Source organism: Apus apus, chromosome 6, assembly GCF_020740795.1.
Source record: "Apus apus isolate bApuApu2 chromosome 6, bApuApu2.pri.cur, whole genome shotgun sequence".
Classification (NCBI taxonomy): domain Eukaryota; kingdom Metazoa; phylum Chordata; class Aves; order Apodiformes; family Apodidae; genus Apus; species Apus apus.
Window position 1 is genome coordinate 37,561,005 of NC_067287.1, and position 26,695 is coordinate 37,587,699.

Sequence of the window (26,695 nt, forward strand, 5' to 3'; positions counted from 1 at the left end):
AAAGGTCCCCAGGCTGAGCTCTGCACGACTCACAGGACCAAGGAAAAGCAGGTACAAGCTGAGAAAGCTCCTCTGTAGGAGCTTTTGAAGGGCTCTGCCTTCTTCTGGTGTGGGAAAGATGCAGAAGGTCTTTCCACCACCCCAACTGCACAGCTTGCAGCTGCCTCCATCACACAGTTGTTCTGGTTGGAAAAGGCTCTTTAAGATCGAGTCCAACCACTAAGAGAACTCCACAGAGTCAAGAGCTTAAACCATGTCCCTCAGCACCACATTGCTCCCAACCTCCTTCAGGCAGTTGTAGAGTGAGCTGTTCTCCTTGTCTCCAGGCTGAACACCCCTCAGCTGCTCATCAGGTTTGTGCTCCAGCCCCTTCCCCAGCTCCACTGCCCTTCTCTGGACACACTCCAGCCCCTCCACGTCCTCCTTGTCAGGAGGGGCCCAGAACTGAACACAGTACTCAAGCTGTGGCCTCCCCAGCACACCAGGGTGGGCCCTGCCAGCTTCCCTCACAGGCAGCTGCAAACCCTGCCATGCTTGAGCCAGGGAGGAGAGACAACCAGCAAGGGAGATGGCTGGGGCTGAGCTCCAAAACCATTTATTGAAACCAAAAGGATTAGAAAGTTCACACGAAACCAAAGCTGGACACACAGGAGGAGGCTTTTTTTTCAGGTTTCTTAAAGAGTTGCTGTACTTTTGATCTTTTGAGCAGCCTTTTTTGTCCCTTCCCATAGGATGCTACTTTGGGAAGGCAAGAGGGTTGGTTTTTTTGTTCTCATCCACTGGAGTGGCATAAAAATAAATCTGTCAATTAACAATATGTACATAGATACAGGCTGTATTTGTTTTCTGTGGGAAAAGAACACTATCAGTACTTAAAAGGATCGTTTTAATTACTTCCTTCATCTTATGGGAGACTTATTTTTGTACAGTTAAAATCCAAAACCATCTCCATAGCTTAAGCAGCTCCACAACTTCTCTGCAGGTAGGGCTGATACACCAGCCTGCTCCTGCTGTTTGAGGACAACCCCTGCTGCCTTTCTCAGGTACTTCAGACCCCATTCCCCAGGAGAAAAACTGCTTATCAGCCAACCTGGGCACCTCACACAGAGCACAGCAAATCCCAGGGGTTGGTTTTTGCTAATCTGGAGTCTAAAAAGTGGGAACACCCAGGATGCAGGGAAACCCGGTGATGGGGAAGGACCAGTGCAAGACGAGAACACAACTCAAGGTTCATGTTCCTCCTAAAACACACAACAGCCATACAATGTGGCCACAGCCACTGGTGCCTGGCTGGGATGGCAGGAAATTCAACATCAGAGATGAAAACCTTCCCTGTCTTTTCTTTTTTTGGACACAGGAGTCTTGGATCTGCGTTGGTTCACCCATGTAATTGAGAAGCTTTGGTGAAGCTGGAGGATGTTGGCCATCAGAAGCCACCTTCAGGGCAAGAGCTGCTTACCACAGACACCATGAGGACTGAGGACTCCTGAACTGTGGGAGCCAAGGAACAGCTGGGCAAAACACACCCAAACACACCCACAGTTAACAGCAGAACAGCAAAGATGGAGAACTTGCTCCCTGGCTTCTTGGCAGACTGCAGGATTTGCCCCACAAATGTCACACCTCCAACACATCAGCCTGGCTGCTGATAGAGAGCAATCCTTTTTTTTTCTATTTTTGTTCTTTCCAGAGCACCAATTAGTGTCTGAATGCCATTTAAAAAGGCAGCAGCTGCCATAAAAGGCCCAAACATTTCCAAGCTGACCCTCAGCGTGACGTGAAGGCAGGATGGGCAGACACTCAACCCACTGGAGAAAGAAGAGCAAGGAGGCTGGGTGGTCAGGATGAGAGACAGCAAGTGACAAATGTGATCTCTAAGATCCTCCAGCTGAGACACAACTCTTGGACACCATGAGATAAAGACAAGGTTGCATGGGCCAGCTGACCCACCTCATGGCCCAGCTGTCTCCCATGCCCTGGGGAAACCTGCCCTCCAGCCCCACTGCCCTCCTCAGGCCAGGGGCACCTCCACAGGTCCAGCACGTGGAGCCTCAGCAGAGGTGTGATGGTGGGAAGCTGATTAGAAAAATAACATTAAAAACAAAAAAAACACACACACACACACAAAAAAGCCCCACTGAGCCAAAGCAACCGACACCAAGAGCAATGGCAGGACGTGTGGTGGGGGAAGTGTTGGGTATCTGCAACTTGAAGACAGCTCCTTCCCTGGGGAGTAGTCCTGCTTTGTCTGGTCCAGTCTCTCTCTCCTAGAGGCAGAAGTCCCTGCTGGAGGCATGAGGGTCATCTGGCAGCACTTCTTCCCGAGGATGGAGCTGGCAAGGGGGAACCAGGCTCCCCCCCAGCACTGGGTGGTCTCCAGGGGGTCTCACAGGAGTGCTGGACAAAACACAGCCACTGTCAGGCTAGGAGAAGAGAGAGAAAACACAGGGTGTTGAGGCACTTTGCAGCTTTTTACTAGTCGTGATGGGACTGGTGCCCAGAGGAGGCTGGTAGGAGAGGAGCAGGTTTGCTCCTGCTCTTCCACCCCTGGTGGGGCTCAGCAGTGACCCCATACACGTCCCCACACCTTTGCCCAGGTCCTGTCTCACAAATTCTGACCTGTCCCTTCTTTGGCAAGAGGCTGAAAGCACACAAAGGGTAAATGCATCCAACCTCCTCAGCAGGCACTGGTTTTCACCTCCTGACCTGCTAACTGACCTCTGCAGAGCCTGACCAGGTGTGCCCCAGCCCTGCAGCTCACTCCTTAAATTATCTGTAAATGGACCTGGACTGCATCTGAAGCAAGTGCCTGGGTCCTGCACCCTTGCTGCACTCCCCCTGGCAAGGCAAGACCATGCCAGCCACATGAAGTGGTCACCAAGCACTAGAGAAGTGTTGGGGCTGTTCTCCACAGGTCCTACAAGCTCCCAACCCCATAGGCAGGATCAGAGTCAAGCTCTTCAACAAAGCTAGAAGGGACCTGGTGTGTTGGGTGGAAGAGATGGAGCATGGGAGCACCAGAGGTGCAGATTATGGCCTTCAGGAAGAACTAGAAGCTGCTTTGACAGCATGTGAAGGGCCCAGAAGTTAACATAGACCCCTGTGAGACAGCAGGGCACCAATTCCAGTGACAGAAGATGTCTGGCAACAAGTAAAAGCTGCCTCGGGGACAGTAATTGCCAGGGCAGGGCAGGGCAAGCAGGGAGACAGGACAGACTTGGACATCTCAGCCTGTCTGGTGGTGCCCCGGGATGGGGAAGCATCACTCCAGAGATGGGCTCCTCCAGGATCTAGGCTGGCTCTCCATACTAGGGGCCCCAGCCCAGAAAGGCATCTGCATCTCTTTTAAATCCCTGCAGGGATGGGGACTCCACCACTGCCTTGAGCAGCCTGGGCCAGGGCCTGACAGCCCTTTCAGAGAAGAAATTGTTCCCAAGAACCAATCTAAACCTCCCCTGGCACAACTTCAGGTCATTCCCTCTTGTCCTATTGCTTGTAACTTGGGAGAAGAGACCAACCCCTCCTGATCCCCCCCCAACTCCAACCTCCTTTCAGGGAGTTGTAGAGAGCCAGCAGGTCTCCCCTCAGCCTCCTTGTCTCCAGGCTGGACACCCCCAGTTCCCTCAGCTGCTCCTCATCAAACTTGTGCTCCAGCCCCTTCATCAGGCTGGAATTACTCCCTGTACTGAAACTGCAATTAAATACACCACATGGAAACCAGACTCAGAGACAGTCACCTCCTAAAGGGAAGAACACACTCTCTGGGTCTTTTGGCTCTTCAACTCTTGGTGCAAAGAAAACCCCTTCAAATCTTCCTTTCTGGCCATGAACCAGCTAGAGCCAGGCCATTCCTGTCCACCAAGCAGGTGCCTCCCTGTGCTGAGACCTCCAGGAAATCCCAGCACAGACAGAGCTGAGGATGAGAGTGGAGAAAAAGGCCCTTACCCTGTGCCTGCTCTCCTGGCTCAGGGTGTGTGTCCCATAGGAGTTCACAGGAGGCTCCAAGAGGCTGACGACGTTCCCGAAATGCTCTGCAGATGAGCTTGGAAAAGGGTGCTGGGATGTGGAGGGAACAGGGCTGGGCTGCTTCTTGGGAATAAGCTGGTATGAGGAAGGGGAGAAAAACCCAGAGTGTGGAGCCACCTCTTCCTGAGCCCCCACGCTGCTGGCAGCTTCCACACTGCATAATCTGCTCAGGCTGAAGTGGGTGGTGGGCACATCAGGCCCTGGACCCAAGCAGCCCTGGTGCTGGGAGATGAAGTCTTGGCTGATGCCAGAAAAAACAGGCTGAGCTGGGGAGCCCAGGAGTGGGGAAACATAGTCCTGCCATGGGCTGGGGCTGCTGCTGGCCAGGAGGTGTGGAGCAGAGCCAGGGCTGTGGCTGCACAACCCATTCACGGGCAAGTGACAGTGTCTGGGCTGGCTGGGAGGTCCCAGCTGGCCCTGGCTCTGGCTGGGCAGGGAGAAGGAGTGGCAGGGATCTTCTCGGGTGGGACGCACGGGCGTGAAGTCACCCTCCAGCTGCTGAGTCCCGGGTGGCTCCCGTGGGCAGGGCACTCCTGGGGGTGAAGTGGCTGCTTTGTCCCACGAGGTGCCCTGTGCTGGCTGAAGGAAGTGGAGCAGACCTTCCTCCCCAGCTGGCTTCCACTGCAAGCCATCAGATGGCTCTTCCTCCTCCTCGGCTGGCACCGGTTGCTCCCAGAGGGGAGCAGGGGGCTGGCCTGGGGCCATGCCGGGCTGCATCACAGGCTGGGGCAGGAACTGTGAGTCCTTGTGCTCCATGTGGGCCTGGTAGGTGGCAGTGCCTCCCCGTGGGCTCAGGGATGTGCCTGGCAGGGGACAGACCTGTTGTCCCCCTTGGTTCTTGCTCACCAGAGTGGCGTGGACATAGGAGAGAATCTCGTTGCTGGCGAAGCAGTTGTTCAGGGATGGGCTGTGCTCAGGGTCCCTATTGACCATCACCATTTTCTCATCCAGCAGCAGGAGCTCCAGGTCCTCAGCGTTCAAGCCCAGGCCCTCCAGTGCACTAAAGAGCTCATTGTTGGAACAGCTCTCATCACTTTTAATGGAGAGCGAGTCCAAGGTGGCCAAGACAGGGCAGTCCCGCTGCAAATCCACGAGCCCCTCTTGGAGGCTGTCCCCTTTCAAAGGAACTGGAGCAATGTTCATACTCCCAGCATCTCTTCCTGCATCCAGCAAGGACACATCCTCCAGGGGGTCCCCAAAACTGCTGCTGAAGGAGTGGTTAGGTGCAGGAGCTGGATGGGAGACATAAACCGCCTCATCCTGTCGCATCACGGCACCCAGCAGAGAACTGGGGTCAACAGCATCCTCCTGGGAGTGCCCTCCATGCCTCTGGGAGACCCTCCTGGACCTGCTGGTCTTCCCTTTGCTCTGGAAAGGGTCAGGGAAGCCCGGGAGAGGGTAGGCACTTTGGTATAAGAGTGCCTCTCCTGTAGCGAAGGTAAAGGGAAGATGCATGGACCGCTTCCGAAGGTGCTCTCCTCCCTCTTCATCTCTGCGGGGCAGGAAGAGCAGGGTGAGGCTTGTACATGCACAAACACGTGCCACAAAATGCTACTGCAGTGGAGCGTTGTGCAAGCCAAGGTCCCTTTGCTATGACCAGCCTGCACCTACCAAGCAGGGCCACGTGCACACACGCTTACATGTGCGTTTGCAAACAAAGACGCGCGCTTGTTTTTATACACGTGCACAAACCCACTCGGCTGTAGCATAACCAAGAGGACACTTAGAGGGTGACAGGGCTCTGCCAGGCAGAAGCCACGCCTTTTCCCTGCTCACCTAAGCTGCAGCCACCCCTCAGGACAGGGACGTTGCCACACCTGAGCCCCCAGGCTCTGCAGCCACGCGTCCCGTGTGCAGCCCGGTGAGCAGCCACCAGTCTCCCCAGGGCACGTCACAAGAAGCGGCGACAAACCAGACACCCTGCCCAGCTCGGGGCATCCCAGAGCCCACCCCGCTGGGAGAAGCCAGCCTGGGCTGAGCCAGGTGGCACTTACACCAGGGGCCTCTGGGTGACAACGATGTACTCGGGCTTGCCGTGCCGGTAGACGAGCCGCGCGTTGGCCTGCACCCACTTCCAGCGCTTCTCCTTCGTCAGCAGGCGGAAAACCGTCAGGCCGCTCTCCCCCGTCCTCATCACTGCCAGGAGGAAGGAGGTGTGCCCAGGGCTGCCAGCTCATCACCAGAGCCTGGGCTGCCTACCCTTTCCAGCCGCGAGGAGCGGGTGGGGCGGCGGCAGCAGCACGGCTGGCACGCGCAGGGGACGCCGTCCCAGCCGAGCAGCCTTCGCTGCCAGCCCACCCCAGGCTCCCCCGGCAGGAGCGTCGCAGCGAGGCATTAAAGCAAAGCTTCCTAATGGGGGAAGAGCTGCCAGGCTCCAGGCAGCAGCCCACAGAGGTGGAGAGGAGGGACCGAGAGAGAGAGAGACTCTTACTCCGGACGTGGTTCTCGGCGCAGTACAGCATGTCGGCGGCGTGGACAAACTGGTAGCCAGTGCCGCGCGTCCGCAGCTCTGCCTCGGTGTAGCCCAGAACGATCTTCCCCCTGCGGAGAGCGAGGCAGGCAGCCAGCTCAAGAGGCAGAGCCACGCTGGGACATCACCCAGGCAGGGGGCAGGGTATGGACCCCAGCCCCCTGGAAGCTCACAGCATCACCCCTCCAACCAACTCTGCCGCTCACTTGGCATCGCACGCCAAGGGGGTGAAGTCCAGCTTGTGCTTCGTCCGGAAGATCATGTTCTTGGTTCGGATCTGCAGGATGGAGGGGGGCTGCAAGGGGGTGGAGATGGCGAAGAGAGCCAGCTGGGGTGGCAGTGCAGACCCATCTTCAGACCTTTTGTTCTGCCCATGCAGGAATTTCAGCCTGCCCTGAAGGTTTAAAGCCTGGGGAGAGAAGGAGAGTTCCGTGTCATGCCGAAAATCGGACAGAGAGAGGAGAGCTGCACAGAAAGCAAACCATCTCACTGCAGAGTTGATGCCCAAGAATCCTTGTGATCCCAACACTCCCCACTAAAACGAGACAGAGGACCTGGGGGATGCTATGCTGAGCTCCCTGTGACAGCAGCCCTCTGCTTTCTCCCCCTGCAGCTGCTCACTGCCAGCCTGGGGCAGGACGAGAGGGAGAAACAGTGTCCCTGCACCTGGGGGTATGAGGGCAAGAATCTAACCTGCAGCAGAGAGGAGGAGGAAGGAATACCACCTATTGGGTCTTTAGGCATGCCTTTAACACAAAAAACCTGGGAAAACATGTGGAGGAAAAGCACTTTTGTTCAAGATTCAGCACCTCTGATGGGAGAAGAACAAAACCCACGTGGAGACCAAACCTCTGAAAACCAGCAGAGATATATCCCGGTTGAGACACACGGGGCTTGTGTGTGGCAGAAAGGAGCACTGGGGTCTTTCAAGGCCAGCTTTGATGCTGCAAAAGTGGCACAGACCCCTCGGGGTGAGCCTGCATCCCTCCTGCTGGGGAGGAGGTCACAGCGTGGGTCTGTACTCACCAGGAAGCCAGAGGAATTGTCCAGGAGGCAGCGGAAGCGGCACACAAAGCTCCTTTCCAGAAAGGAGGAATTTTCAGGGGGCAGCTGATCTGGCTTGTAGGCGACAGCAGAAGAGCCAAGACTCTTCCCTCCTGTGGGAGAGAGGGACTGAGAGAAGCAAGCAAGGGTCCCCAGCAAGGGCTGGAGGTGCCCAGCATCGGGGGCTGCAGCAGCCTGCAGAGCAGCAGGAACCCGTGGTGATCTCCGGGGCTTTGGATGAACCCACAGCCTGAGCCACGAGGATGCAAGTCCCACACAAGAAATGGCAGGGAACTGGGCTTCCCGACATCCCTGGGGAGCTACCCTCCTCATGACAACTAGGACGCCTGCCTCCCAGCCCATGTTTACCTTCTGGAGAAGGCTCACCCTCAGGAGAGTGTGGTGGGTTGAGGGCCCAGTGGAGGTTGCGTCTGAATTCCTGCTGGTCCTCAGTGTGGATCAGCTCAAAGACACTCTGGTGCATGACATCTGTCTAGAGGAGAAAAGCAATGCATGGGCTCTGTGGCCTGCCCACAGGCCCCAGTTTTCATGTCCCACCTAGAGAGGGCCTGTCACAGGCTCAGATCCTGTACCGTTGGCCATATCCCACCTAGTTTCCCCAGTGCTCAACTAGGTCACTGACTGAATGAGGTTTGACACCTGCCACCAAGAACTGGTGCTGGTGGGAACAGGCAGCACATCTCAAAGGACTGCTTGCTTGTGTTGGGCCAAACTTTCCCCTCTTCCCTCCTAAAAAGCCACCAGCAGCAGTTGCACAGCACCTCTCTGACATGCCCATGTCCCCGTATCACGGTGTCCTTCAAAATCCTAGTGCTGGCTTATGAGATGAAAACATGGGCTTGGGAACAAAACAGCAGCAAAGCCACCTCATTCCTACACTGTTCCAGACAGAACAAGGCACCTGCTCCAGCACTTGCTCCTGCTGCTCAGGTGGATGGTCCTGATGGGAAAAGCCAGCTGGTGTGTGGGAACACCACCAAACAGCAGTAACTAAAGGACTTTCCTAAAGTCCCACTTCCTCACACATCTGACCAAGTGCCTTCCAGGTTACTTGGGTGCCCAGATAACCACAAAGCATCACAGCCTCATGGGGATCACCAGGAATCACCCAGAGGAGCGGGTGCCTGAAGGCAAACTAGGCAGGAAACCCCAGACTTAGGGTCATAGAACCACAGACAGGTTTGGGTTGGAAGGAACCTGCAAAGATCATCCAGTTCCAACCCCCCTGCATGGGCAGGGACACCTCCCACCAGCTCAGGCTGCTCCAAGCCCCATCCAACCTGCCCTTCAACACTGCCAGGGAGGAGCACCCACAGCTTTCCTGGGCAACCTGTGTCTCACCACCCTCATAGTGAAGTATTTCTTCCTAATATCTCCTCCAAATCTCCCCTCTTTCAGCTTAAAACCATCTCCCCTCCTTGTATCACTCCAGGTGCTTGTAGAAAGCCCCTCCCCAGCTTTCCTGTAGCCCCTCCAGGTACTGGAAGGTGCTCCAAGGTCTCCCCAGGGCCTTTTTCCTTCTTCAAGCTGAACGACCCCAACCCTCCCAGTCTGTCTTCATAGGTGAGGTGCTCCAGCCCCTCTAACAATCTCACCATGGGAACATGAACCTCATAGCCTGTCAACGTGGGTGGTGGAAAACACCAGTGGGCTGGTGAAACTGCTTTTACAAATTCCCCCCCCCCCCCAACCACTTCTGGCAACACGAGGTCCAAATTCACAAGACCAAGGGGAAGCCCCACAGAGCCCCCAAGGAAAAAAAAACAATCCATCACTCTGCAAACCCACCCCAGGGAGAGGTGTCCCACCAACCTGGTGAAATCCCAGGTAGTCCTGAATCGTATGCGAGGAGTAAAATATCAGCCCTTCTGATGTCACCACCAGCACGAAGCCATTGAGGGCCTGGGGGGGGGAGAGAGGAGATCAGCAGGTACCTGCCATGCTCACATCAGCCTCTTCTGGTTGGGTGGTGAGTTCCTTTCTGCTCAGCCACCCAAGTCCTGGCGGGTGCCAGCGAGAAGGTGGCTTGAGCTGCTGGCTCCACCAAAGGAAAGATGTAGGAAAGGAGACAAAACGTGGGAAGCCCTGGGGGGAAAGGAAGACCTGGGCAGGGGGGGGAAAGGAAGCCTTGGGTGGGGGGGGAAAAGAAGCCCTGGGAGGAAAGGAAGCTCTGGCAGGAAAAAAGGAAGCTCTGGGGGGGTGGAAAGGAAGCCCTGGGGGGGGGAGGAAAAGGAAGCCCGGGGGGGGGGAAAGGAAGCCCTGGGGGGAAAGGAAGCCCTGAGAGGAAAGGAAGCCCTGGGGGGGGGGGGGGAAAAGGAGGCCTTGGGGGGGGGGGGGAAGGAAGCCCTGGGGGGGGGGAAAAAGGAAGCCCTGAGAGGAAAGGAAGCCCTGTGGTGGGGGGGTAAAAGGAAGCCCTGGGGGGGGGGGAGGAAAAAAGGAAGCCCTGGGGAGGGGAGGAAAAAAAGGAAGCCCCGGGGGGGGGGAGGAAAAAAGGAAGCCCCGGGGGGGGGAGGAAAAAAGGAAGCCCCGGGGGGGGGAGGAAAAAAGGAAGCCCCGGGGGGGGGGGGAAAGGAAGCCCTGGGGGGGAAAAAAGGAAGCCCTGGGGGGGGGGAAAGAAGCCCTGGGGGGGAAAAAAGGAAGCCCTGGGGGTGGGGGGGGGAAAGGAAGGCCTGGGGGGGGGGGAAAGAAAGCCCTGGGGGGGGGGGGGAAAGAAAGCCCTGGGGGGGGGGGGGAAAGAAAGCCCTGGGGGTGGGGGGGGGAAAGGAAGGCCTGGGGGGGGGGGGGAAAGAAAGCCCTGGGAGGAAAGGAAGCCCTTCTTAATGGCATCTTGCTGCCATAACACTGGGTACTACCTTGGATCCCACCAAATCCACCAAAGCACCTTCTTGGTTTCACATCCTTCCAGCAGGACAGGAACAGCACCAGAGACCTCCCTCCTTGCAGCTGCCTCTGTGCCCCCTGCCTTGCTGTGGCGCCAGAGCAGACACAACTAGGGCAGTTCTTCACAGACCTGAGGAGCCTTCTCAGATTCTGCTCTGCTCTGCCTCACTCAGGTGAACTCCACCAGCTGACCAACGGGGATCAACCCCAGCAGGGCCGTGTTCACCAAGGAAACAAGACGGTACCTTCTGCTGGGTTTCTCTGAGGTCCCGTAGCTCTTCTGGGCAGCTCTTCCCAGACTCACACTTGGCCACAGCCTGCTGCACAGCACTCCCCCGACCTGCACAGCCCTCTTCTTCCAGGCCCAAGCATCAGTGTGTGTGTGTGTCTTCAGGGAAACAGGGTGCCTGCCTGCCCCTGGGATGCACTCATCAGCCACGGGATGCTCCCAGCCATGCTCCTCTTCCTCTGGGGCTGGCTGTCCCTAGTGCATGCCCCCTTTCCTGGGGCACCTGCTGGCTCCTGCACACTCTCCACCCAAACAGGCTGAACACTGTGCTGTGTTTTCACAAAAGAAAAGACTCCAGCTCTGCTGCCCCTGCAAGCTGGAAGCACGAAGCCTCCCCCCCCCCAGAAACCAGCCATCAGTGCCAAGTTCCTGATGCATTTTTGATGCTCCACCACTTACATATTTTACAGCCCACTGGCCCTTCCATCCTCTACTCAAGCTCCAGGACTGCAAAGTCATCCTCCAAGGGAGTGCTCTGTTCCCAGGTAGGGATGGGCTGAGTGGACTGGAGCCTCCATCTTCCTCAAGAGATGCTCGTTGGCTTGAGAAATGTGGGAAGGAGCCTGGGTGTCTCCTCCAAGCCAGCAGCCCCAGGGCTGGCAGGACAGGATGCAGGAGAATGGACCAGGGTGAGTGGTCCCTTTACACCTGGAGATCCATGAAGATGAGAAGGTGCACAGGAGCTTCCCTGCTAGTCTGGGAGTGCAGCAGCTGTCCCAGGAGCCTTGGCTTCTCATCGCTGGCAGGAGCTGGTGCCCATGAAAAGTGCTGCTGAGACAGGCACCCTTCAAGATGCAGGGAAGCAATCCAAAGCACTGCACCAGCCTTTGCCAGCCATGGGGGACAAGCCCAGAGCTTTGAAGACCACGTCATCGCTTTGTCAGGCCAAGGAGCAGACCTACAGGAGTGTCCCCTTGGCCCCGGGAGGCCGCCATGGCTCCGTGACTCAGTTTCCCCAGCTCTACATGATGCCAACAGGCTTCCAACAAACACCTTCAAGCCCACAGCGCTGCCTAAGAGCAAAGGCACTGAAGTCCCAAGAGAAGAACCACCAGTTTAGCTCTGCAGAAGCTGAGCAGCTTTCCAGGCTGGGACAGCACTGCCCTGCCAGGGCAACAGGCCCCCACGGGGATGCCTGAAGCAGGAGCCCTTGTAGGAGGCAGAGGTTCTCCTGCAGCATGGACCCCACAAGTCCTGTGTCTGCCCAGAGCTGAGAGCTGCCCTGGAGCACAAACCTGGCTGCAGGCAGGGAAGCCCCAGTACCCAGCCCTGACCTGCTTCCCCCACTTTGCAATGTATGGACATCAGGATTCATTAGGGTCTAGCCTGTGGTCTCAGCCAAGCCCAGCTATTGTTGCTGCCAGCTCCTGTTTCATCGTCCAGGTCGGGTGTTTCCCCCTCCCCACCCCCCCTTCTCCTTTCCCTTTATTCTGGGTACAAACGCTCTCTCTATTCACTGGGGGTTGACCTCAGCCTGTGGGAATCTGCTGCCGAGGTTAATTAGTGCTGCCAAATGCACTTTAACCCTTTGGGCCACTCCAGAGGCATCGCCCTGCCACAGCCAGCACCATCCTGCAGCACCCTGTCCTTCCCCCACTGCACCAACCAGCACCCAGAGGCAACACCCAGCACCCAGCGAGGTGCACCTGGGCACAGGTGGCCCACCTGGTTCTCAGCCTTCCCGAGACCCCAGCCCCTTATAGAGAGGTTTTCATGCTTAGCCCCAGTTTAAGATGTGTCCAGTTTTGGGCCCCTCACAACAGGGAGGACATGGAGGGGCTGGAGCGTGTCCAGGGAAGGGCAAGGGAGCTGGGGAAGGGGCTGGAGCAGAAGGAGAAGGGGCTGGAGAACTTGTGAGGAGCAGCTGAGGGAGCTGGGGGTGTCCAGCCTGGAGACCAGGAGGTGAGGGGAGACCTGCTGGCTCTGCAGCTGCCTGAGAGGAGGTTGGAGCCAGGGGGGGTCGGGCTCTGCTCCCCAGGAACAAGGGATGGGACAAGAAGAAATGGCCTCAAGTTGTGCCAGGGGAGGTTGAGGTTGGATCTTGGGAACAATTCCTTCCTGGCAAGGGTTGTCAGGCCCTGGCCCAGGCTGCCCAGAGTGGAGTCCCCATCCTTGGGGGGGTTTCAAAGCCCTGGAGATGGTGCTGAGGGGCATGGTGCAGTGGTGGATTTGGTAGGGCTGGGTAATGGTTGGACTTGAACTTAAAAGGTCTTCTCCAACCAAAATGATTCTATGATCATTAGATATTTTCCTCTGCTGCTGGAGACAGCCTTGGGGGAAAAGGAGAGACCAAACAAAGGCAGGCTGGAAAACTGGACGAGAGAAAGGGGAAGAATCAGGGTGGACCAAAAGATGAGACGAAGTTCAGACATGAAAGGTGACAGAGCTGCTGGAAGTCGTTTTAGAAACATGTAGGGACACTTCTGCGTGGCACAGAGGCAGGTCCTGAGCCCCTGATGTGTCCAGCATCACACAGACAGGCCCCTGGAAGTGCCAAACCCACCCAGAGCATTGAACACCTACCTTGATCCATCTACAAGGCTGGCATCAAGTCGATGGGCAGGACGTTCATCTCTGGCAAGACCTACTGACCATAGTTTTGTGATTTCCTCAGGATTTTGGTTATTCACCAGCTCAGCTTTAGCCTCGCTCTCACTAAACACCAAGGTCCCAGCTCTCCAGCAGGACAGTCATCACACTGAGTGATGTAGGGCAGGAGCTGGGGCTGCCCAGCATGCTTGCCCTGCTCTGGACAAGAGCCAGCCAGGGGACAGTGCTGCAGCCTGGGTTTGGGTGCCAGGCAGGGAGGGAAAGGGAGACCCATGTCCTTGCAAGACAGGAGCCTGGCCTCTTCCTAGTCACTGTGGGGGGTTTGTAGAGAAGAATGTCACCTCCTGGTGCATCTGAATAAAGCATGGAAGCAGCAGGCTCAGCCCAACCCTGCTGCAGCAACACCAGCCTTGCCTGCAGCATCACCAGAGGAGCCAGCTCTCACACATGGCCTCGGGCAGAGCTCCTGGGATACATCCACACTTCCTGTGTCTATGGACTGAGCATATAGCCCAGCAGCACCTACAGATGTCCTCAGTGTTGTGTACTGCTGCCCAAAAACCAGGGAAGGACTCCATGACATTTTCCTCCTCCTTTTCACCAGTGTTTGAGCAACACCCCTGAGTCAGGACCACGTTGACAGCCACATCTTGGCTCCCGTGTCCACACCTTAGGACCTACACACACAGAGAAGCAGAAGAGCTCAGCCTCTGTGGCCCAAAGTTTAGCACTGATTCCCCTGAGATGGAGGGGGTTCTGACACCCACACCATTTACAGGTGGCCTTTTTCTTCAGGAAGGAGGGGAAAAAAAGAGAGGAGAAGCAGCAGCAGAGTTTCAGCCCCAGGGACCTGAACCTTAAACCTCCCCTGAGTCAGAAGCACATGAACTCACTTCTTCACCACATCAGCCTGCACTCAGTGACAGAACAGCCTGGTTTTTTTTTTTGGATAAAGCTCAAAGGTGCTGGCAAGGGGAAGAGAGGAGAATGCCAGCAGGGACAGGTGGCCAAGGAGGAGCACTAACCTGTAGGAGCAGCTCACCCTCTGGCACTGCTGCTGAGCCTGGAGCTGGCCCATTCCTGCAGTCCCCATCACTCTCTGCTGCTTTGGCACCGTGATTCTTCAGGGCAACTACACAAAGCAAAGAGAAAGGGCTTCAGTGCTGCAGTCACACACACACACAAACCACCACCACCACCCCCACCTGGAACACCGACCTGCCTGCAAAGCTGGGCACTCCCCTGCCAGGGGAAGCTGGGATGCAGTGTCAGCCCTTTGCTTCACCTCCCAGAAGAGCTGATTTGAACAGGAGATTTTTCACCCAATACCCTCAGCTTCTTATTTTGCTCTATTTTTTGTTGGTTCCCCTTCCCCCCGACCTTCACCATCCTACAGGTAAAGAGCAGTTAACACCAGGGATCACTAAAGCAGACAGGCTTCAGCAGCATGGCTACAAGTTCCTGCATGTACTGGCAGTTACCTGCAACCCCCAGCACAAAAAGGATGTGTTCAGTGAGCTCACCAGCTGGAAATCTCTCTTATCACCTAGTAGCAGCGACCGTGGAAGTCCCCACATCCTCATCTGGATCCAGGACCAATGTTTCCTGCTGCTCCTTGCAAAGAGCAAGAGGCAGCCCTGGGGCAGCACAGCACACACCCCCCTCTGGGTTCCTGGGGTACAACCACAGCTCTGCCCTCGCCAGGGGAGTCACTGCACCCAGCGTTTCTCTGCCACCCTGCACCAAAAGAGAGCAGCTCTGGCATGCCCTGACTGTGCAGAGCACAGCTCACCTAACAGCAGCCAGAGCCTGCCCCAGATGAGAGGCACTCTCTCCCAGGACAGGGAAGGTGTAATTTTGAAGGGTATAAGCCCGACAGGCTGGACAATGGTGTCTCACTGCAGCTGGCAAAGAATCATGGAATGGTTTGGGTTGGAAGGGACCTTCAAGACCATCCATTTCCAACCCCCCTGCCATGGGCAGGGACACCTCCCACCAGCCCAGGTTGCTCCCAGCCCCATCCAACCTGCCCTTCAACACTGCCAGGGATGGGGCAGCCACAGCTTCCCTGGGCAACCTGGGCCAGGCTCTCACCACTTCACAAGAAAGAATTTCTTCCTAATATCTCATCTCAAGCTCCCTTCTTTCTGCTTAAAACAGTTCCCTCTTGTCCTATCACTCCCTGGCCTTGCAAAAAGCCCCTCCCCAGCTTTCCTGGAGCCCCTTCAGGCACTGGAAGGTGCTCCAGAAGGTCTCCCCAGAGCTTTTCTCTTCTCCAGGCTCAACAACCCCCAACTCAGTGACACAGCAGGTTCATTCAATCAGTTTAAGACAAGTGACAGCTCACAGTGGGAGAAGAACAACAGGGGAAAACACCTCCATGGATCCCACCACAGACACCCGAGATGGGAGGCAACCTCCCAGGGACCAGTGCACAATCAACACGCCTGAGGAAACCCCTCACTCCGTGCAACCAAAGCTGTGCCTGGAAGTTTTGTACCATTCTCCCCGAGGGAACAACTCCTGGCAATATTGTTCGGGCAGAAAAGATTTTCAAGAGTAAGATGACAAGAGGCCTGGGCGTGGCAGGCCTGCCCAGGAGGCAGCAGAGAAAGCAGGAAAGCTGGGAACAGTTCCTGCAAGCACCATGAGGACAAGGGAAGGCATTTGGCCACTGCTAGACCAGTACCTAGGAGGAAAGGTGGGAAACTTCTGCAGCAGCAACCACTGCAGCCTGCCTGGAACACCCCTTGGCTCCTGCTCAGCTCCTTTGATTTTGCTTCTCCCAGCTCTTGTGCTGCATGTGCCAAGGAGCTGCAGGACTCAGCTGCGATGGGAGCGTCAAGGGGACCCTGGAAGCAATTTAACACCCCATGGAGCTGTCAGCAGGAGCAAAACCGTGAGCCAAGATCGAGCAGCAGGTCAGAAGGCACCTGCCACCAGCGTGTAAACCAAGCCAGGCTCTGTAAGGCTCAGCTTGCCTTGGGCTTTGCCAAAGCAGCTGTTGAAACTCCACGCCAACCCTGAAGAACCTCAGCACACGAGGGCTGAAGCTCACAGGGGAAGCAGCTTCCCAGCCACTGCAAAAGGTGCATCCTCCAGAAGCTTCTCTGAGCCTTCCAGGATCAGGAGGTCCAAAGCTGAACCCAGAGGGTTCCCCAGGCACCACGAGCAGGAGGGGCTGGTTCATTCCCCAAAAGCAGGGACCCCCCACCTGCCAGCAGATGGCTGCTGGGACAGGCACAGGCATAGCAAAGGCATGCTGTCCCCTTCAGACCTGCTCTCTTCTGCTGCCAGGGGCTCCCCTTCCCTCCCAAAGCCCTCTGCAAAGTGCTGGCTGGATGGGACCAGGCAGTGTCCCCTGCCTGGCTTGGAGCCCAACAAGCCACAGGAGCACGGACGGGCCATCAGGCAGAGCAGCCTGGGAGCACAGTGGCCACATCAACCAGGCAGGGCCCTGTGGTGGGGATGGAGCAGGTTTCTAGCAGTCCCCTTCCAGCAACTTGCTTTTCTGACCCCTGGGAGCAAGAAATGCAGGAGCACTGAATTATTAAAGGCTTTCCGTGCTCCTCTGCTGGCTCCCAGGCTGCTGGACTGAAGGTGCAAGATGAAAATGACCCTGGGTGATGGAAGAGCAGCTGAAGGGTTCTGCCCTCCACCCAAAGGTCTGGCTTCATGGTTTGGGATTTCCCCACAGAAGCCAAACTTGATCACAGCCAGCACCTAAAAAAAAACACAACCAAAACCAACCAGACTTTGCCACCAGCATCTGGGCTGCTCCCAAGATTGGGGGCCCAAGGAAACTCAAGTTAAACCCAGGGGATGGCCCAGTGTGTTGCAGGCAGATGGTGCTGCCCAGCCCAGCCTGCTCCTGCAAACAGGATCGGACCAACTGGGGCTGAGGGGCCACCCCGATCCACCAGGATCTCCCCGGGGACCTTCCCCCCCCAGCCCGTGCCTTTTCCATCCAAGCCACCCACGGGACCTTTCTCTTAGCCGCCAGGCACCTCAGCCTGGCCTCCTGCCTGGTGCTCCCCGGGCTTTTGTCTCTCCAGAAACGGCCCCGCTCAGCCCCCTCGGGGCAGGCAACTCAGCAGAACTGTCGCTCCGCATCAGCCCGACGGAGCGGACAGGAACCGCGGAGCCTCCTCCTCCTCTCCCCTTCCTCCTCCTCCTCCTCCTCTCCCCTTCCTCCTCCTCCTCCTCCTCCTCCTCCTCTCCCCTTCCTCCTCCTCCTCCTCTCCCCTTCCTCCTCCTCCTCCTCCTCCTCTCCCCTTCCTCCTCCTCCTCCTCCTCCTCTCCCCTTCCTCCTCCTCCTCCTCCTCCTCTCCCTTCCTCCTCCTCCTCCTCCTCTCCCCTTCCTCCTCCTCCTCCTCCTCCTCTCCCCTTCCTCCTCCTCCTCCTCTCCCCTTCCTCCTCTCCCCTTCCTCCTCCTCCTCCTCCTCCTCCTCTCCCCTTCCTCCTCCTCCTCCTCTCCCCTTCCTCCTCCTCCTCTCCCCTTCCTCCTCCTCGTCCTCCTCCTCTCCCCTTCCTCCTCCTCCTCCTCTCCCCTTCCTCCTCCTCCTCCTCCTCCTCCTCTCCCCTTCCTCCTCCTCCTCTCCCCTTCCTCCTCCTCCTCCTCCTCTCCCCTTCCTCCTCCTCCTCCTCCTCCTCTCCCCTTCCTCCTCCTCCTCCTCCTCTCCCCTTCCTCCTCCTCCTCCTCCTCTCCCCTTCCTCCTCCTCCTCTCCCCTTCCTCCTCCTCCTCCTCCTCTCCCCTTCCTCCTCCTCCTCCTCCTCTCCCCTTCCTCCTCCTCCTCTCCCCTTCCTCCTCCTCCTCCTCTCCCCTTCCTCCTCCTCCTCCTCCTCCTCCCCCCTTCCTCCTCCTCCTCCTCTCCCCTTCCTCCTCCTCCTCCTCCTCTCCTCTCCCCTTCCTCCTCCTCCTCTCCCCTTCCTCCTCCTCCTCCTCTCCCCTTCCTCCTCCTCTCCCCTTCCTCCTCCTCCTCCTCTCCCCTTCCTCCTCCTCCTCCTCCTCTCCCCTTCCTCCTCCTCCTCCTCCTTCTCTCCCCTTCCTCTTCCTCCTCCTCCTCCTCTCCCCTTCCTCTTCCTCCTCCTCCTCCTCTCCCCTTCCTCTTCCTCCTCCTCCTCCTCTCCCCTTCCTCCTCCTCCTCCTCCTCCTCTCCCCTTCCTCCTCCTCCTCCTCCTCTCCCCCTCCTCTCCTCCTCCTCCTCCTCTCCCCTTCCTCCTCCTCCTCCTCCTCTCCCCCTCCTCTCCTCCTCCTCCTCCTCTCCCCTTCCCCTTCCTCCTCCTCCTCCTCCTCCTCCTCCCCCCCCACCCCAGGGAAGGGCCAGGCAGGAACGGGGCGAGCTCAGCCCCCAGGGGCGGGGGGAGGGATGGAAATGGTCCTCCTGCCCCAGCACGTCTCCTCACCCCGAGCAGGGCAGCGAGGCGCATCCCTCGCCCTCTGTGGCTGTAGCCGGGGCTGCAGCAGCAGGAAGGGGTTTCTCCCCCTCTGCTCTTGGGGGAACCCCCCCTTGCCCTGCAGGGCTGGGGCCAGTCCTGGGGTCCCCAACGCAAGAAGGATGTGGAGCTGTTGGAGAGAGGCCAGAGGAGGCCACGGAGATGATGGGAGGGCTGGAGCAGCTCTGCTCTGGAGCCAGGCTGGGAGAGCACTCTCATCCCACCCGGTCTCATCTCCAAGGCACAAGCTCCCTGCCCACAGCAGGAGGCTGCTTTCTGTGCCACGGATGGTCCTCACCCACGGGTGCCCACCTTGCTCCACCACCCAGCCCTGTGCTATCATCCCCCCCTCCAGGAGCTGGAGGCACCAAGAGGGGGGGGGGGGGGTGGGTGGGTTTCCTCCACCTCCAGGATGGTGCTTCCCTTGGCACCCAGCCTGGGAAGCTGCTCCACGTGATGCTGAAGGGACACCTCGCCAGGTTGGCCAGTGAACTCCTGAACCTGCCAAGGGGGGCTTTGTGGACCTGAGAGATCTCTGCGCCAACCAACGGGGTATGAACATTTCTGAGAGGGTATCTCCCAGCCCCATTCCCTCCACCCAGCAAAAACCTCCAAGTGGGAACAGGGTTTTCACGTCAGCTGCTGCCTCAGGGGGAGGAAAATGAGGTGACTTGGTTCCAAATCCACTCCAGACGTGGATGGAGGAGGAAAAGGAAACCCCACCGTTTCGTGGCTATTGCAGAGCAGCGAGGGGTCATGTCTTTTCACCACTGCTGGCACCACGAAAACAAGGCAAGGAAGCACTGAACCCCAGCACCAGTGATGGCCAGGACATCTCCACACTGATTAGCAGTCCAATCAGGCCTTGGACCAGGAGAGAGAAGAAGGTTTTGGCCATGGTGCTCCCTGCAAGAGCTCTGCTTTTTTTTTAATGAATGACATTGACTTCTATCCATCTCTGTCTTTCTGTGGTTTGTGCCAGTGCCCTGACAAGCAGGGCTTCCACTCACCTCGCCCTGAGATACCTCCAGATCTTCTTTTCCCACCCACCTCTCCAGCTCTGAGAAGCTCACAGGCAGAGTGACCTGCAGCCCTGCTGCTCAGCACCCTCAGCCTCACATGAGACAGTCCTGCAAAACTCTTTCCTGCACTTCATTATGAATGACACGTTGGGAAGAAACCCCTTCAGGTTTCTTTTCAATAAGCTGAGGTTGTTTTCATTTTTCATGTTTTCCACCCAGTAAGAAGGATGTTTTCCTGAGAAAAGCAGAACAAAAAGCATGGGAGCAGGCGAGTTCCCTTCTGCAGCAGCCTCAGTTTCTCCCTCCTCTCTTGGCTTGGCAAGGTCCCTCTGCAAACAAGGGCTGGCATTGCCTGCCACCCACCCACACTGCTGGGGGCAAGCTCCTCAAGCTGGTGGGAAGTTAAGTGGCTGTTGTGCAGGCAGGCCAAGCCCTGTCACCTCCTCTCTGGCTTCTCCAACAGCACCTGTGCTGTCAGCACAGCAAAGCTGATCACAGAATTGGGGTTGGAAAAGACCTTTCAGATCATCCAGTCCCAACTGTTAACCCAGCCCTGCCAAGGCCACCACTGAACTATGCCCCCAGACACCACATCTACACAGCTTTTAAAAACCCTCCAGGGATGGTGACTGGGCAGCCTGTTCCAGGGCCTGACAGCCCTTTCCAGGAGGGAATTGTTCCCAAGATCCAACCTCAACCTCCCCTGGCACAACTTGAGGCCATTTCCTCTGGTCCCATCCCTTGTTCCTGGGGAGCAGAGCCCGACCCCCCCTGGCTCCAACCTCCTCTCAGGCAGCTGCAGAGCCAGCAGGTCTCCCCTCACCTCCTGGTCTCCAGGCTGGACACCCCCAGCTCCTTCAGCTGCTCCTGCTCACACTTGTGCTCCAGCCAGCAGGGCACACTGCTAGCTCACATCCAGCCACTGTCTCCCAGCATCTTCAGTCTTCCCACGGCCCTTCTCCCCCTCCTGAGTTCACCTCTGTCACCCTAACCAGCATCCTGACAGACAGAAGCCACCTGGGTGCTCTGTGAGCTGCAAAGCCAGGCAACAGGGCAACAGAAAGACATCTGAGCCCCCTGCGGAAGAGGAGCCTCTTCTGCCCCACCAAGAAGCAGACCTGGCATGCTGGGGTGTGCTTGCTGGTGGCACAGCTGGCTCCCCACCATCCTCGTGTGCCCTGCACTGTGCCACCGTCCTGGGACGGGCACTCTGCAACCCCAAGGTTGCTGCTTCATGTCCTGAGGGCCACGGGGGGGGGGGGGGGGGTGTCCCTCAGATGATCTAAATCAGAGAGAACCTCTTCCCAAGATCAGGATGCCTTGTCCACCCAACTTGCAGCCCAGACTTGTATCAGCACTGCTGCACAAGGCAAAAAGCAGGGCCTCCTTCCAGGAGGAGGACAGAGCATGGCCAAAAGCTCTCATGGCCAAGAATTCTCCTTCCCCAGAGATGCTGAAAGCATGGGGCAAACTCCTGGCACTGAACTGCTTCCCGCTTCGTTAAACCAGAAAGATGTGCCAGATGGCAAAAGAAAACTGGAACAGAACGAGTAGACAAACACACACACAGATGCTCTTGTCCTTTGGAAGCAGCAATCTGGCACCAGGGGCTTCAGCAGAGACACCCAGGACGTGGCAAGTCACCCTGAGGAAATGTTTATTTAGATAAATAACCTGGCTTAATGAAGACAATGTTTGATGGTCTCTAATCCCCTCCAAATGTAAAGAACAAAACACTTGACTGGCCTGAAACCCTCTGATTTCTGTCACCTAACGTGCAGGAAAGGAGCAGGGACACTTTCAATTCAGGCCATACAAACCAGAGAAAAAAAACCCCACCTCCTGCGTGAAGGAAAAAAAAGAGGTGTGTTTTTAAAAGAATGTCTTTAAAAAAGACCTCCTGACAGCATCTCCCCAAAACCCCACACTCAGAGCTCTGCTGTTCAGATAAAAGCACGTGCAGATGCTTCTTGCATGTGGTGCCTCAGCCCATCTCCAAGAGCTAAACAACAGGTTTGCTTCCACCCCAACTGCTCCTCGGTCAATCCACCTCGACCTGTGAGGATCAGCCACTGTCACCTGAATGGGGTTAACGAGCTGTGAAGCCTGCTCTGCATTTCCAAGAAGGAAAATCAGGAGCCCGAAACACAAGGAGAGAAGCTCCCCAAGGTTTAACCAGCGACCAAGAACCCACCCGAGTTTTAATCACTTCTGCCTGGGCAAATTTCCCTGTAGACAGGGAAAATTTAAAGTGAATTGATTTTGCAAGGGGAGGGAGGGGACGTAGAACCAATTATTTAAGAGAGGGGCTGAAGAACATGCAGCTGGCCTAAACTTGCTGGGTAAATTGGTGTCTGTGATCCTTCTCACCACCACCTGAGACCTGCTCCAGGAGAACATGCTGCAGAGATGATTCTCCTCACAAGGCAAGGCAGCCCGCTCCAATTTCTGCCAGTGCTTTTCCTTGCTCTTTTCCCAAGGAGCACTCAAGCAGGGACACCTCCTTCCTCCCAGTTGATGTGAAGGTTTGCACTGGGTGTTTCTGGGGCTGCTCTCAAGAAACAAGAAGAGGCACCGAGCCACTTCAGTTTTCTGATCCAACCTCACACAGGACTTAGCAGCTAAAACAGTCTCCTCAGGATTCAGTTTCACAGAGCTCAGGATGCTGAGCAGGATGATGGAGCATGGGAACAGGCAGGGAGACCAACCCTGGCTGCTCATCCTCTCCCCCTGCTCCCTGAGAGACCAAGGGGGGGAAAAAAAAAATAATCCTAAACATGCAGATGACCAAAAATAAAAGTAAAAAAGAGGAAGAAGCTGAGTGTTTTCAACAACAGCCTCCCAAAGCTGAACTTTCTCTCAGCTCCAGCACACCTTGTCAGAGAGCAACATCACCCTGGCATTCAGTCTGAAGGGGACTAAAATCACTTGCAACGATTTGGTTTTGAAGATAGGGCTCTTTTGAAAGGTTTTTCTTTCTTAAAAGCCGCAGGAAAGACTCAGGGAGGTCTGCAATCACTGTTTGCATCTAAAAGGATGAGGCTTCCCCTCCTTCCCCCCCGCCTTGAATTACTGCGACCTGCCTTAAACCAGACAGAGGAGGTACCACCCCATAGGTTCAGACACACTCTGTGCTGGCACCACGAACTCAAACCAGATGAAACGACAGAAAAATAAAGGGAGAGAGTATCTCAGAACAGGGATTTCCCAGTTTCTCACCAAGGCAAACCCAGCAGCCACCCCGGGTGCCAGGGATGCAGGAACGTCCGAGCACCACAACTCCTGGGGCGACGCTTGGCACCAAGAGCAGCCCTTCCCAAACCCCCCTCGGAAGGAATCTCTGACTGACACATTTCCACGGCCACCTTGGAACTGTTCAGGCTCCAGGGGGAGGGAAAGGCTTGCACCCCCGTGCAGGAACACGGGTCCTCCAGCCAACGGTTTGGGGGCCACACGTTCAGCACCTCAAAGGCTGATGCGGCAAGAGCTCCTTGCAGGGGCCAAAACCAAAAGTAATGAAAAACCAACCAAAAAAACAGGGCAGAAAACACAGCCCGAACAAGCACACGGACCTGAGGCTTCCAGGCAAATCGTCCCCCCTCCCAGGCCACTCGTTTTGCCTTTCAGTCCTACCAGCTGGGCTCGAGAAGGATGGGAAAGGGAAGAGGGAAGAAAAGGGGCGTGCGACGGGTTGGAGTTCAGAAGATGGTTTTCCTGAGGTCATCCCCAACGTTCTCAAGCTGCTGCTGCTTCACCCGGGGCTGCCTCAACCCCCGGGGTGAGGCTCAGCCCTACACCTCAATTCTCCTACTTCAGGGGAACCCACAAGCAAAACCAGCTTCCTCCTCTGCCCGCATCTCCTGTCATTCCAGACCCAGGCGCTCCCCTGCCTCCTGCCCAGCTGGGATGCGTCCTGAAGCCTGGCAGCTTGAGGTGGCAGAGGGTGCTGCCTCACACCCAGAGACCCCAGGTCACTTCTCACAGGGATGGAGGGTTGAGCTGACCTGCCTGGAGGGCACATCTCCTCTGGTTTGCCTCTGCAGCCCTGCTGCTCAGAGCCTGGCGCAGGGGGGAGGCGACCGTGGCTGGACAGGGCTGCTTTTTTGCTGCTGCTGCTCTTGGCACCAGGGGCTTGTTTGGGGTATTTCTGCCCCTGTGTGCATGTGCCATAGAACCCCAGACTGGGTTGGGTTGGAAGGACCTTCAAGACCACCCAGTCCCAACCCCCTGCATGGGCAGGGACACCTCCCACCAGCCCAGGCTGCTCCAAGCCCCATCCAACCTGCCCTTCAACACTGCCAGGGATGGGGCAGCCACAGCTTCCCTGGGCAACCTGGGCCAGGGGCTCCCCACCCTCACAGCCCAGAATTTCTCCTAATATCAAATCCAAATCTACTCTTCCTGCTAACAGGTGACAGCTGTGATTGCCCTCTGCATTTTCACCTGTCACTGATCTATCTGAGATAGTTTCTGCTGTGTGCATGTGCCATAGAACCCCAGACTGGTTTGGGTTGGAAGGGACCTTAAAGACCATCTAGTTCCAACCCCCTGCCATGAGCAGGGACACCTCCCACCAGCCCAGGCTGCTCCAAGCCCCACATTAGATCCTTCAACATTTCCAGGGATGGGGCAGCCACCTTGAAGATGGTTGAATGGATCATCTGGGTGGTCATCAAGGTCCCTTCCCACCCAAACCATTCCATGACCTAAAGCTCATCCAGTCCCAACCTCCCTGCATGGGCAGGGACACCTCCCACCAGCCCAGGCTGCTCCAAGCCCCATCCAACCTGCCCTTCAACACTGCCAGGGATGGGGCAGCCACAGCTTCCCTGGGCAGACCCTTTCAGGGTCTCCCCACCCTCACAGCAAAGAACTTCTCCCTAATAATCCCGAATCTCCCATCTTCTAGCTTAAACCCATTCATCCCGGGGTGGGGGGGGGTGTGAAGCAAGAGTAAACCCCCCAAACCCCCCCCCAAGAAGGGGCACAGACCCACCAAAGCCCAAGAAAGGCAGGCTTACCGCTGAAGAAGGTCTTGGCACGGAGGTACCCGGCGCTGAGACGCAGAACCGACAGTTTATCCAGCCCGGCCACCACCTCCCGGGGGAAGGGCAGGAGCCCCGCCAGCCGCTCCAGCTCCCGGTTCAGCCGCTCCCGGTGCCGTTTGGAAGGGTTGGAGCCTTCTCCTGCGGCCGATTCCAGCCTCACCCTGCCGGGCACAGCCGCCTTACCGGGGTGCCACCCCCACCCCAAGACCCCTCAACCACCCACCCACCCACCCACACCCCGTCCATCCTTCTCCATCATCATCAGCAGCATCATCAGCATCGCTCACCCCCGCGGCACCGGCTTCCTCCGCCTGCGAGCCGCGTACATGGCCGGGGCTGCGGCAGCCGACCCCCCGCGACCACCCCCCCGGGAAAGGGAGGGGATGGGACTGGAGCGGGGGGGGGCGGGGAGGAAGGGGGGGGCTCCGCCTCCACCCCCGCCCCGGGAGGGGAGGGGCTGGGGGGGGTGGAGAGTGGGCTGAGGGGGGGGGCTGGGGGCTTGGAGGGGGGTCGGGGGGGGGGGCTGGGGGCTTGGAGGGGGATCTGGGGGGGTCTAGGGGCTTGGAGAGGGGATCTGGGGGCTTGGAGTGCGATCTGGGGGGGTCTGGGGGCTTGGAGGGGGGGATCTGGGGGGGGGTCTGGGGGCTTGGAGTGGGATCTAGGGGGGTCTGGGGGCTTGGAGGGGGGTCTGGGGGGGTCTGGGGGCTTGGAGGGGGGGCTGGGGGCTTGGAGGGGGGGATCGGGGGTGGGTCTGGGGGCTTGGAGTGGGATCTGGGGGGGTCTGGGGGCTTGGAGGGGGGTCTGGGGGGGGTCTGGGGTCTTGGAGTGGGATCTGAGGGGGGGTCTGGGGGGGTCTGGGGGCTTGGAGTGGGATCTGGGGGGTCTGGGGGCTTGGAGGGGGGGATCTGGGGGGGGGGTCTGGGGGCTTGGAGTGGGATCTGAGGGGGGGTCTGGGGGGTCTGGGGGGGTTTGGGGGCTTGGAGTGCAATCTGGGGGGGTCTGGGGGCTTGGAGAGGGGGCTGGGGCCTTGGAGGGGGGGATCTGGGGGGGGGGGTCTGGGGGCTTGGAGTGGGATCTGGGGGGGTCTGGGGGCTTGGAGGGGGGTCTGGGGGGAGTCTGGGGGCTTGGAGGGGGGTCTGGGGGCTCGGAGTGGGATCTGGGGGGGTGAGGGGGGTCTGGGGGCGGTCTGGGGGCTTGGAGGAGGGTCTGGGGGCTTGGAGGGGGGGATCTGGGGGGGTCTGGGGGCTTGGAGTGGGATCTAGGGGGGTCTGGGGGCTTGGAGGGGGGTCTGGGGGCTTGTAGGGGGGTCTGGGGGGGTCTGGGGGCTTGTAGGGGGGTCTGGGGGCTTGGAGGGGGGTCTGGGGGCTTGGAGTGGAATCTGGGGGGGTCTGAGGGCTTGAAGGGGGAGAGGGAGGGGAGGAGGGACGTGGGGTGATGGATGAGTGGGGCCGGGGGTGGGAAAGGTGTGGGAGTGGGGTGGGGGTGATGACTGGAGAGGAGGGGCTGGGGGGGATGGAGAGTGGGGGCTGAGGGGGGGTCTGGGGGCTTGAAGGGGGGATTTGGGGGGATCTGGGGGCTTGGAGGGGGATCTGGGGGCTTGAAAGGGGGATCTGGGGGCTTGAAGGGGGGAGAGGGAGGGGAGGAGGGACGTGGGGTGACGGGTGAGTGGGGCTGGGGGTGGGAAAGGTGGGGGAGTGGGGGCAGGAGGGAGGGGGCTGCTGAGGAACAGGCTTCCCGGGGGGTCACAGCATCCTCCTCCTCCTCCTGCTCCTGCCTGGGGGTCCTCCAAGGCCTGCAGGTGTGTAGCTGCTCCCCCAGGGGCTTCTGGGGGGGGGGGGGCAGTGGGAGAAGACCCTGCCTCACCCTGGTCCTCAGCACAGGCTGCGGGGGAATCTCTGCTCCAGGTTC

The 26,695-nt window shown here is 58.0% G+C and overlaps 1 protein-coding gene across 1 annotated transcript; it reads right to left on the reverse strand.

Moving 5' to 3' along the window:
- Nucleotides 1–665: 665 nt before the first annotated feature.
- LOC127386711 (aryl hydrocarbon receptor-like) lies at nucleotides 666–25,115 on the reverse strand. The gene is made up of 11 exons (XM_051624178.1): nucleotides 25,075–25,115; nucleotides 24,761–24,948; nucleotides 14,306–14,412; nucleotides 9,374–9,463; nucleotides 7,910–8,033; nucleotides 7,523–7,653; nucleotides 6,703–6,905; nucleotides 6,458–6,567; nucleotides 6,021–6,162; nucleotides 3,946–5,518; nucleotides 666–2,423 (listed from the first exon to the last, which is right to left on the reverse strand). The coding sequence occupies exons 1-11, from the start codon at nucleotides 25,113–25,115 to the stop codon at nucleotides 2,268–2,270; spliced, it is 2,865 nt and encodes a 954-aa protein (XP_051480138.1). The 3' UTR covers nucleotides 666–2,267.
- Nucleotides 25,116–26,695: the final 1,580 nt, after the last annotated feature.